This window comes from Amphiprion ocellaris, chromosome 20 (genome assembly GCF_022539595.1).
Source record: "Amphiprion ocellaris isolate individual 3 ecotype Okinawa chromosome 20, ASM2253959v1, whole genome shotgun sequence".
NCBI classification, from domain to species: Eukaryota; Metazoa; Chordata; class Actinopteri; family Pomacentridae; genus Amphiprion; species Amphiprion ocellaris.
In genome coordinates this window covers 24,910,977-24,923,414 of record NC_072785.1, presented here as the reverse complement: position 1 = coordinate 24,923,414, position 12,438 = coordinate 24,910,977, and the positions used below count along the sequence as shown (strand labels likewise).

The 12,438-nt window shown below is 38.7% G+C and overlaps 1 protein-coding gene across 1 annotated transcript in view; it reads right to left on the bottom strand.

The window, feature by feature from the left end:
• The window catches only part of sos2 (son of sevenless homolog 2 (Drosophila)), a 53,529-nt gene that overhangs the window by 3,260 nt on the left and 37,831 nt on the right, over positions 1-12,438 (bottom strand). The window contains exons 10-22 of the mRNA XM_023286646.3: positions 10,712-11,367; positions 10,534-10,615; positions 10,290-10,412; positions 8,795-8,907; positions 7,536-7,758; positions 7,327-7,446; positions 7,076-7,238; positions 5,990-6,107; positions 5,576-5,748; positions 5,355-5,471; positions 2,934-3,198; positions 1,787-1,828; positions 1,558-1,658 (exon numbers count right to left, since the gene is read on the bottom strand). Coding sequence (XP_023142414.1) covers positions 1,558-1,658; positions 1,787-1,828; positions 2,934-3,198; positions 5,355-5,471; positions 5,576-5,748; positions 5,990-6,107; positions 7,076-7,238; positions 7,327-7,446; positions 7,536-7,758; positions 8,795-8,907; positions 10,290-10,412; positions 10,534-10,615; positions 10,712-11,367 — 2,296 coding nt within the window. The remainder of the gene's footprint in view (positions 1-1,557; positions 1,659-1,786; positions 1,829-2,933; positions 3,199-5,354; positions 5,472-5,575; positions 5,749-5,989; positions 6,108-7,075; positions 7,239-7,326; positions 7,447-7,535; positions 7,759-8,794; positions 8,908-10,289; positions 10,413-10,533; positions 10,616-10,711; positions 11,368-12,438) is intronic.

Genomic DNA, 12,438 nt, shown 5'->3' with positions numbered 1-12,438 from the left:
AAATAAAACTGACTTGACTTTAACCCTCGTGTTGTCCTCATTTACGGGCACCAAAAAATTATTGTTTCCTTGTCCGAAAAAAAATCCAAAAATTCAGCAAAAAAATTCCCCAAATTTCTCAAAATTTGCAAAACCTTCAGGAAGAAAATTCCAATAATTCCTTAAAAACTTCCCTTAAAAGTTTTATTTAAAAAAAAAAAAAAATCCCCCAGGTTTGGCAATAAAACTCTTGTAAACATTTTCAAAAAATTAGTAAAAATCTTCCAAAAAAATCCTAAAAATATCTTAAGTGATTACATATATATCACTAAAATTTCTAATATTCTCTTAAGAACATTCACATAAAAATCAACAAAAATCCAGTGAAATTTGCTGGATTTTGGTAGATTTTTTTCTGAATGTTCTTTTTTTCCACCAAAAAATGTTCAAAGATTTCCCAAAAATGTTGAAAATGTGGACATCAGAAGTTTCACTGTGAAAATATATATTTTCTCCACATATTCAAACTTTAAAATGGATCAATTTTGACCAGCAGGACAACATGAGGGTTAAGTATTGCCGATCAGTTGTAGTATCTGGTCCCTCCACCAGGTGGAGCCGCTTGCTGTTTAATACTGTAGCAACCTGAGGAGGCTGGAGGTTCGGTGTTGGCAAGCAGAGAGCATTGTGGGAGTTTAGCTAGTAAAGGAGCACTATGACAAAGACTTCACCGAGGCTGAATGACCTCAGGCCAACAAACGTGTTAAAATTTGCACCTTTTTATAAGATCTCGTAGCTGTTTTTGTTGCTTTTTCCACTTCCACATGAAAACAAAGATACCTAGCACTTAAAATTCCAGTGATCAGGGTCAGGGCATTCCTTATAATAACAATAATATTAATAATAGCTTTATTTGTGTAGCACCTTCCAAAAAACTAAGCTACAAACTGCTTTACAATAAAACAAATGTCAATTTTGATAATTAACTATAATAAGTTTTAAAAACTAAGACGTTAAACATGTAATATAGCAAGATGAAATAGCTAAAACTTTCAAGTAATGTCCCTGATGATAAAGAGGGAACGATATGAAAGAATTTATATTCATGGAAAGTTGTATTTATTTTTTAAAAGAGCTTCATCTTATTTTTTGTGTCTTCTAACGCTGAAAAATCTCAAACAATCTAAAAAAAATGGCAGATAAGTCAAAAAAGTTGGGAACCTTGGTGTCAGTCTTTATGGATAAACTCAAAACACTGCAGGGGTGACTCCTCAGATATCATACTTGAGTTAAAAGTCGGGTATCTTGAGCAGGCTTCTTTCAAACCGAGGTAAATTAAAATGCAGGACTTAAGGACTTTAAACTGTGTACCCTCTGGAGCAATTAGTGACGCATCTAAACTACCAAAATGCACTCCTAAAGGAAATTTTTATTCCAAGTTGTCACCTTAAAAGTCATCTTTGCACTTTACTTTTTGCACTCAGCCACAGGTGCTATATGTTCAACTGCACTGCATAAAATGTAGGTTAGGATTTGTAAATATGTGTTTAATGGTGAGAAACGATGCGCTGCTCTTACTTTAACTTCAGACATGGCGTCTTTCCTTCGAGGCGGCAGAGGAGGCGGCTTCAGCTCCTCTACCAGCTGGTGGAGGCTGCCGCAAGACACAGACTGGAACTCTGAGGGAAACATAAGACAACAGATGAAAGGTCAATGGGATGCTATGAATGGCTCCTCATTGTAACAAACGTAGAATTACTGTGAAATAATCAACTGGAAAACTACGGAAACAAAACCCCTCACTCACTTGAAGGCGGCAGGAGGACTGAAGCAAATATGGCGTTACTACCTGTAAAATGTAAACACAGAAATAATAAGAACCTCAACAAGATGTGAAGTTCACCTTCTCTATCTTTATTCTGAACAAAACAATCCATATTGGCTCTATTTACCGACGTCTGAAGTTCAACACAAACCTGAATCTGTGGCTGAACAAACATTTTAGTCTGAGTGAAAAGGAGTAAGTTTATGAGAATAAATTGTGAAAAGCCAAAACATCAGTGGGTGAAACAAATGTGCACTTTTTGTAAAGAAATTAATTTCTATAATTTTTAGTCATTCCATCTCAAATGATCAGTGTTTAGAACAATTCCTGCTCAACCATGTCTGATTTGGATATTTATAAAGACATTTGAGAAAATTTTAGGCTCACACATCACATATTTCCAATTACAAAAAAAAAAGTGGCCTGTTGACCCACTTTCAAGAGGTTTCTTTGCACATTAAAATTTGAGGCCATGTTTGAATCACAATATTTCAAGAGCTGTAAGATAAAAACCTGGAATTTTCACTGTTATTTCTTATCATGTCCCTGATTTAGAATCTGAAATATGTATTTATTTGGATGGGACAGTGCATATGAATGAACATACAGTCTCATAATAGTTTACACAAGGTTGCAGTAAATACGCTGGATTTAGCACAAGGCTTATTTCCATCCGTTGTACCACACATAAAAGAAACAAATTAAAATAAAAGATACAGTGTTACGGACGAATAAAAAACAATATAATAAAACAAAGACAACGACAATTCATACTGACAGGGTTAAACCTACCCTGAAGTGATACTATTTTAGAAAAGTGCTTTCTAGGCAGAGCCTGTCATAAAGTGCAGATAGTTAAAGAGCCTGTTTTTAAAATATCTGATTTTAAAGTGTCTGAATTTAAAGTGCCTGAATTCCTCAATGTTCACAAGATTGACTGTCAATCAGCCATGTCTTATAATGTCCCTTAAAACTGACAAAAGTCATGTCGGTGTTTCGGCCACCATGTGCATGACATAAATTTTGTCATTTCTAACTGTCTGTGCAACAAGCTGGTGAATGCACGTGTATCAGGGATATAAATGCTGCTTAAAACTTAGAATTCCCGTCTGCAGGAGGATGAACTCACCGCCGTACGAGCTGCTGAGGTCGTGCTCCATGAAGACTGAGCTGAGGTCGGACGAGGCGGACTGCGGAGGGGTGGGCGTGTTCGGGGAGGTGGGCACCGACGCCGACGCCGGCGTCTCCGGCTCCGTCTCGGCGATGCTCCGGAAAGTGATCTTGTGTGGGGGCTCCCTCTCCAGGGGGACGGGGTGGCCCTTCAGGGTGCCAGAGGTAGACGTTCGTACAGGCCGGATCCCCGGAGATTTCAGAGTGTAGCCGGTCTTCCTGGGCTGAAGGGGGAGAGAAGAGGAGGAGGTGGGGGATTCATCACTGAAATTACTCATCATTTTACTGCATGCTGCTAAAGTTTTATCTCATAAACCATTACTTTAAGGATTGTTGGAGAAGAGTGGTAATAATACTGCAGATAAAAGGAAGGGGGGAAAAAAGTGGCCTGTAGAATCACAGCTGCTGCACCAAAAGGAATCTAATTGATTTGTGGCTAACAATAGTATCGGTTTCTTAAAATTTTCCTTGGATATACTTAATCCTGCAGTGAGGAGCTTTTGTCTCCCCCTTCAGGCAGTGACAGGAATTACATAAACACTGTCAACGTGTTTATAACGTGCCTTTCTGTTCATTACTGTCTTTTTTAGATTTTAGTCTTTCCTCTAATAGGAGAGTTTCTCTTTTATCTGGACTAGAACTGCACATTTTAAACAATTAGCTTAGCTGACAGTCAGCCACGCTAACAATCAATAATCAATTAATCACTGTCATATGCTGATTAAACTGTTTTAACCACCGATACTTAATGTTTGCCACAAAATTGGCTCATTACTATAAGAATCTGAAGAAAAGCTAAACACCAGGTAGCCTGACTTAAAAATTAAATAGCAAAAAATAATGACTTCACCTCAATTTGCTATTTTGCCGCCCACAAAATCAGTTAAACTCATTAATCTCTTCACAGCAGTTTGATATCAGATTAATCCTCACAGCTGATCGACATAACAGAGCGATTTGTTCACTGTAGTTAATGCTAGTCCAGCTGAAACATATGTCCAAAAAACTGTCGTAAGAACTTTACAAGTCCAGGAATTCTGTCATTACTGACCTCCACCTCTAAAATGTGTTTTATACCTACAACAGAGTGTTCATCACTTTAGGTTGAATGTTGTTGAAAACATGGAATCAGAGTGAAACAAACAAACACTCCTGGCCTTTGTTAGCATTTAAAAATCCTAGTTTAGCGTTAGCTTGAGCCTCGGATAGCTAGCTAGACCTTTTTTACAATTTGATGCTGCAGAATTTATCAAAAAAAACGCCACAATTAGCAGTCAGACAGCAGGGAGGTGCGCTTGTTTTATGCAAACCTTGTGTCGGTTACCAAACACAACTCCATGTAACTCCATCTCAATAAACAACAAGAGGCTCCACCTGGTGGTGTAAACAGGTACTACAGCAAATCGACAAAACACTTCCTGACACACGTCCCACGTCTTCTGCCTTATCAGTTAATATAACTGTAATTTAAAAAAATGCTAACAGCAATAGATTAATCAACAAATAATTATTAACATCCCTAATCAGAAGTATCACAAACTTTTTCTGCCACAAGTTACACTATACTCTTATTTGCTGTAGCCTACTTCATCCCCATCACTATAGTTGCTCCTGTCTTTAGTTTTACCAGATTTAAAACTCCACTATACTGCAAAATAGTGATTTAACTGTATTAAAGCTGCAGCTATTGACTATTTTAGTAATCGCTTTAGGTTTGGTCTATTTAAGCTGCTGGTACTGCAGCTGATAGAACAAAAATAAGACAATTGATCAGTTTATTATTTATTTCAGAGAATATTCAATCAGTAACTTTAGTTTCACTTTGATTTGGCCACAAATAAAAAATTAAAGACCAATAAATAGAGATCTATGGATTATTTAGTGTTACAAACAGACATTTCTTTTGGTGAGCTACGGTGCAGTTCATTTTTTACATGTACAAATCCACCTCAGTGTGGCTGAAATCTCAGTAATTTACTCTAAAAACATGAGAACATCTTTACCAATATCATTCACTGCAGTTCAAACAGGGACTAAATTCTGAATATTTCTCATTTCTAACTATCTCTTTGAGCTTTTCACTACAGCCACCAAGCAAAGCAGCCTGTTGAGGCATCCAGGATCTGTTTCCTATTAGAGCTGCGACTAACAGTACAGAAAACATTCCTATCAATGGTCAAATTTACCATGGAAACATTACACTTTATTGTATATTCTACTTTTATGGTTTTGAATCGCGATCAAAGAGCAGAGTCATGTTCTCTTCTCCGATCTGCTGTAAATTTGGATTTGGGGCTGAAACTGAACAAACAGAAGTGGAACTGGAATTACACCACACATTGCTGCAGTAAAAACGTTTCTGAAAAGCATAAACACTCACAAATCGGGGAGGCTGCCTGCAGTTCCGTGGCTCAATGTCCAGAGACATTTGGAACAGGTAGTCAGCAAACTCCTTCTCGCTCCTGTTACCCATCGGGTTCAGGTTCTCAAAGAACCTCTGTGGAACAAATTAAACACATTTTAAGTTTAGGATTTGAATTTTAAAAGCTAAAAAATTCAGAAAAGAACACCAAAAAGAAACTGTATAGAAGGAGTTCTCACCCTGATGTCGTGTTCCACCTTCAGACAGTAGGGCTGGTTCTGATACTGCTGGATCTCGCCTGTGATCTCGGCTACTTTCCTCCTCTTGCTAAAGTTGATCAGCTCCTTGCCGTGGCGTCTGAGGAAGTCAGGGTTGCCCTCCTCCGTCTTCAGGATGTTGGTTAAATAGATACCTGAGGATGACAGTAAAAACTCAAATGCTGCTTTGTGTTTTTGTCTGTTCAAATCATCATTTCGAGACCAAAAAAAATCATCCAAACTGGTAAAAACTGCAGGAAAAATGAAAGATTCAATGGTTTTGTGATAAATAACGTTGACTCACAAAAGGACAGGATCCAGACAAGACAGTTTTATATAAATATTTTTTTTGTCTCGTCATACTCGACTTGCACAGTAACTCTGCAGAGGACTTACCAAAGAAAGGCACACAGGGTGGGTTTATTGACTTGAGTTTAGCCAAGTATTTCTTAAAATGGTCCTGGCTCAGCTCCACAGCTTCTTCCAGGATTTTCTTTTTCCTCTCTGGTATTGCCTGCAGAGGAGACAGAGAAAGTCACACAGATTATCGTCTGATCACCAGTTCAGCTTCAGAATAAAAAGGGTCTATTTTCTGGTCATAAAAGTAAAAACAGACTTCAATCACAAACCCATTTATATCACGACTGACAAAATGACGGGAAATTTTCCCACTAAAACTATGAGGTCACAATAAACAGCAGATGTTTCTCAGTTGCTAATGGCTGCTGCTTTTTTTTTTTAACATGCAACAAGCAAATAAACATAATTCTGCAGTTAGATAGTGGCGCCAGCACCTTTTGCCAGTGTCAGAGACTAAATGTATAAATTAAATTCAATCACAAACTAATTAAATTTTGGAATAAGAAGAGCATGTTAAGCATTTTAAATTTGAATTTATAATGTCTCAACCTTCATTTTTAATCCTGACAGTTCAAAACAACTTGAACGTTTATTAAGAACACCTTATTTCACGTCTCCTTTCAAGATCTTTAACCATTTGCTGTAACCAAATCTGCACTTCCTTGCATCTCCGAGGAATCATCCGCTCTGATAAACAGCCATGTTACCAAAATTTGGAGACTTCTCGGTTGAACTGCAGACTGTGTTTACATAGTGCAGGGTAACAAATTAAACATCTAAGTAGTAAAGTAACTATAGTGTGTAGAGCAGGGGTGTCAAACATGCGGCCAGACTTTGTAAAGCGTAAAAATTACAGAGAAGACATTCACTGCAATTTCTAAATGTGTAAGACTGTAAAATTACAACACCTTTTTGGAGTTACCATCAAGTAAAATGTAACTTTTTTGCTCCACTAGTTGTAAAAATCTACAAACAGCATGAACATTCTTTTATTTTCATCCATTTAACAGCTTTGTTTTCCAGTGTAACGAGTTATCAAGTGTTTGGAGCAATGCTAACGCAGCTTCTCTGGCTTTATGATTTAATAAAGGCCACAGGTGCATATATTTTTGTTCGCCTCACCTCGAAGGTGTGGTCAAGCCTGTAGACGGGGACAGAGTTGATGGCGCTGACCACCTCCAGCACGCCGTTGAAGTTGTTGAGCTCCTGGAAAACCTGCAGAATCTCAATGACGCGCGACAACATGGCCACCCTCTCCTCCAGGTTCATCGTCTCGACAATACACCTGAAACACGATGACACGAACACGGTTAGATTTATGCAATCTATGAAATCTAAAACCAGCGTTCTTTCTTGTGGATGGAGCGACTCACTTCTCGAACCACAGCGTGAGGTTGGTGGTGTGACGGATCATACGGAGCAAGTTGGGCGAGTTCTTCTCTTTGTCCTCTTTGGTCCAGACGCTGCCGACCAGCTCAGACGGCCTCACGGCTCTATAAACGAAGCAGGTTTTTATCTTATTCATACATTTCAGTGACTAAAAACTGATTCCTACACACAGATTTTGACTTTAACCCCTCACCTGTAGAGCTCGGACTCGAGGAGCGTCAGCTGGCGGGCGATCTCGATGGGGTGAAGGGTCATGAGGTCGAACGATTCCACCTGTCCGGCTCGGCAGATGTGCCACTCGATAGGCGGAGGCGAACTCTCGAAGGTGATGTTGTGGCTGACGCCGTTCGACTGAGTCTGCAGCTTCCTCCTGATGATCTTGTTGATGGACTCCACCCACTTTCTCATGGACTTTCCTACAGAAAAAATAGGTAACACACAAGATAAAACATCTGTATATAAACTCATTTCACCTTTATTTCAAGAGAGAGAACTTATAAATGCAGATAAGAAAAATTAAAAGATAACTCGGATAACAATGACAAAGCAAATGTTAACAGCAAAACTAAAAAAAAGAAACAGTTGGAGCATTTAAAAATGTAAAAAAAAACAAATGAATCAGCTAATACACGAGCAGCTGGAAGTAAAATAAGCAGAGATTAGAAGCCTGAATTGCCCCGAGGATGAAAATGAGTCAAGCTTTAAACTGTTCTACATGTTATTCCAAGTTGCAGGTGCACAGTGAGTAAAACTGGATTTTCCGAGATCGGTAAAAACAGTCGCCACCTGCAGCGTAATCGGATCGTTTTAGTGTGTTTAGCAAGAGAAGACATAAAAGGCAGAAATTAAGTCATGTAAGAGGGTAAAAAAAAACCAATAAGGCTCATTGTATGTGAAAACTTTATCTAAATAAAATATTCAGGTCACTGTCACAAAGGAGTAAAGAAATTAGAAGATATTCAGATTAAAAAGCCGAAATTGGAGAATTTTGACTTTCTTTTCTTTAAAAAGTTACTCAAACCTTTTCCCTGATTATCAAAATAGCTTCATATTAATTTAATAGTTGACAAGTAATGGAATAAACGCAGTTCCATAGTGAATGAAGGCGACTTTTTTCCAAATAAGACCCAGGTGTGTCAAACTTTGCTTTTTTTGTGGCACAATAAAGTATCTACACATCTTTCCATACATATGTGTGAGATATATTTGTATAGACACCAGATATGGATCAACCATTAAACAAAAATATATCATAAAATTTAATCCAAGAACTCCAAAAAAAGCCTATTTCATGTAGGGATCCTGCAGGTTAATGTCATATTTTCCACCTTAAAAATCCCTTGATGACAAAATAACCTTATATATTCATAAAGCGCTTTTCCTAAGTGTATTTCAGTTGAAGAAGACAACAAAACAACAAAAATAAAAAGCTTTTGTGTTTCAGGAGCTGACCTCGCAGTTGGATTTTGCTGGTGATGTATTCCTCTAGTCGACTCCTCAGCTCTGGATCGTTCTCAAAGTCGTAGAAATGATGTTCGACCCACTGACGGAAAACGTTGAGAACCCTGGGAAGCGAAGTAAACACTGATTAAACTGTGCACAATTATTCAGTTATAAAAACTGAAAAAAAAACTTTATTTTCGCTCAAGTGGCTGCATATTTTTACTTTGTGTGTCAACAGAGAAATATGACTGACTCAGCAGGTTGTTTAAAGGTCTCGACTGAAGAGTTTTTGGCTGGAGATCATTTTTTTTAAGGAGAGGATACTTAAAAATAGAAGCAGCAGAGATGTTTTGAGTATTAAAGGGTAGAAGTCACGCCTGAAGGGATATTTTTAACCACTTTGAGTATCCTGGTTTTAAAATAAACAGTGGAACTAGATAAAAATGTTTACTTAAAAACAGACCACCCAAAATTGAATCCCAAATCTCTGCTCAAACACAATCTGTATTCTTTTTCTTGGCATTTAAGGCAAAGATGTTAACAAAACTAACATTTAATTTAACATTTAAAAGGATTTATTGCAGCTGCCCTTCAGTCTGTCTGATACCAAGAAGCTCTCAGCTTTAAATGGTGCCAACAAGACTCGTTTCGACTCCCTTGTACAAAATCCAGTGACAAAAATGGTTCTGACTCAGAACTGAACAATACAGTGTAAAAGAGCGAAACAACAACAGGAGACAGACACAGAATCATTTGTGGTGTTTTGCTCGGAAATAAAAGAAAGCAGAATAAAATACTTTGTACACTGTTTCTACAAGTTTAGAGACTCAAGATAAGATATTTCAGGGATTCTTCTCTAAAAATACAAATAATGACCCCATTCCAGCTGAGTTTTAGTGTAAATGTTGGATTTTAACCTCCACAGAGTTTACACCAACATTTGGTAAATCAAAAGGTACAAAGAGTCATCAAATGTTATGTTTAACAGTGTATGATATGGCATTCGAATTTAAGAAATTCAACAAAAGTGCCAAGCTATTAATAAGCTATAACCAATATGAGGACAAAACTGTGTTTTGGTTTTATCATGTCCTACTGATCCTAAACAGGCGCGAGAAATTAAAAATGTACATAAAATGAAGTCCAGTTCTGAGGAGGCTCAGATTAACATTAAATCCACTCATCTTGTGCATGTATTCAGCGTTTTATTCTTGACAAAGCCTTGTTTATGTTTTAGCAAGTGCCACACAACTCAAATATTATTGCTCTGTAAGCAACATACAGCTAGCAGCTTTCTACAATGCAGCATTATTCTGAATCAAGAAAAGAGACAAACCCAGACATTATTTCTGCTTCCTTAGTCTGCAGAGTTCCTTGAATTGTTTTGGGGACTGATTCCATGTCTAGTGGAAGTTTTTTTTTTATTTTTTATTTTTAGCCTTTAATGTATACTATTTGCACAGAGCTGCAGACAGAACGAGCTCTGATTAAGCTGCTGTCGTACCTGAGCTGAACCGGCTGCACGTATTCCTTTCGGAACCTCTGAAGTTCGGCTGCCATCGGCTGGTCGCCGTTCCAGAGAGCCTGTCGGTCCTCCTCGGTCGGTTCTGGCTCGGGGATTTCAATCCTGAGGAATTGATTTAACAGACAGATTGTCAGAGAGTCTACAACCACTTAACTAATAGAGATATTTCAGACCACTGAAGAACACATTGAAGAACTGCAGTATGTCGAGTGAACGTCTGTACCTGTCTATCAGCAGAGTGAGGAGCTCCTGTGGTTTGCAGAATGATCGGTACGTGGTAAGAAATGTGCGCACAAAGTTGGGATCTAGAAACATGTCAAACAGATTAGATGACAAACATCACAATCTAAGTCTGAAACTGACGTATTCCTTGTCGTTGTAGAGGCGTTGCAGTAACTCACCAGCATACATGTGGTAGGTGAGCCTCTCTATGAGTTTGACCACAGTGCCGGCCTTGATGATGGGGATTCCCGTTTTGCTCTGCACTTTGTCCTCGAACACTATATTCTCCTCAGAGTCCTGCACAGCGAAACGGTAAACCTCCGGAGACGGCAGTCTTAGAGGATGCGCCTGCTCTTCCTGCTGCAGCTCTGTGTCCAACATACGGTCCAGAGTGGAGCGGTACTGCAGGGTCACCAGCGCCGCCATCCACGCCGCCTTCTCCTCTGCTGTCCGTGCGCAGAAAACCGCGCAGTTTTCGTCTTTGCCTATCAGTTCAAAGGCGTGCCGCAGCTCCGCCGAGTCCTCACGGTCCACAATGCGGATCTTCCTCAGAACGAACTTCTCCTTCAGGCGGTACTCGGCGCTGCTGCCCGACCCCGGCAGCCGCGAGCTCTGATTGGCCTTGCAGCTGATCATGAGGCCGTCGAACAGGAAGTTGTGTCTCTCGTGCTTGGCGCCGGCTCGTAACAGCGGCCCCTCCAGGATGAACTCGCTGCAGCACTGGCCGATGTCCTTCCCCTCCCAGCCGTCGATGCTTTTCTGGATCTCGTTCATGCGTTTGATGGCGAGTTGTTTGCTACGAACCTGCCTGCTGTAGAGGCGGTACATGGGCTCACTGTGAAAGAGGATTAAAGATCGGTGAGAAAACAGAAAAGATCAGAGCAAAATTAAACCTCCACAAGCCCAAAACCTGACAGTAAGCTCGACAGACAAGTTGCTATTTAAAAAAAAAATCAGCACAATTTAACCAGAAAAACAGAAACAGTTGATCGATCTTTAACTCCTTAGATTTAGGCAGACTTACCATCATTCAGTATACAAAACGTGAACACAGAAAGAAATTTTGTTGCCATTGGCTCAGCACAGATTTAACATTTAAATGATTCTAAATCTTTACAGAACAAGTTCAAAACTGTCCAGAGTGACATAAAATTGGTCCAAAATTGCCAACAATTTGCCCAAAATACCTCAAAATGTGTCAGAAATTCTTCAAAATCTGCACAAAACAAGTTAAAATCTGTCCAAAGTGACATAAAATTGGTCCAAAATTGCCCAAATTTGTCTAAAATAACTTGAAAATTGTCAAAGAACCTGTTCCACATCTGTATAAAACAAGTCAGAAACTGTCCAAGGTGGGATAAAATTGAATATAAAAGTATGTGTAAAAATCTAAAAAAAATTCATCTTAAAAGTATATCAAAATATACAGCAGCAAAATGCTATAAGAACTACTCATCTATGATCTGCTGTTTTGTCAGAAAAATGGATCAAATCTAAGCTTAAAATCATGATATTTCATCAAGATGAATTTCCTCTCCATGTCTCGTCTATAAATTAACAGAAAATAAAGTGTTTGCAGAAGCCAGATTCTATAGAAAACATAAAATTCTGTGCTCCTCAGTGCAACTGTGAGGATTTTAGTTACTCAGCTGCGACTGAAAGTCACACAACAAAAATTCACAGACTTTTCTGCTGAATTTGGCTGAACTGCAGGCTGTGTTTACACAGAGCAGGAAGGAGAAGTGGGCAACCCAATTAAAAACGTAAGCACTAAAGTATCTACAGTATACAGAGGCACCATCTTTAAGCCAGCAGAAAAATGTAGCACGTTTATTCCAGGTTTTTTAAAATTGTTGGAATATTATAATCAAAGGAATTCAACTTTTGTTTTTTTCTTAAGTGAATT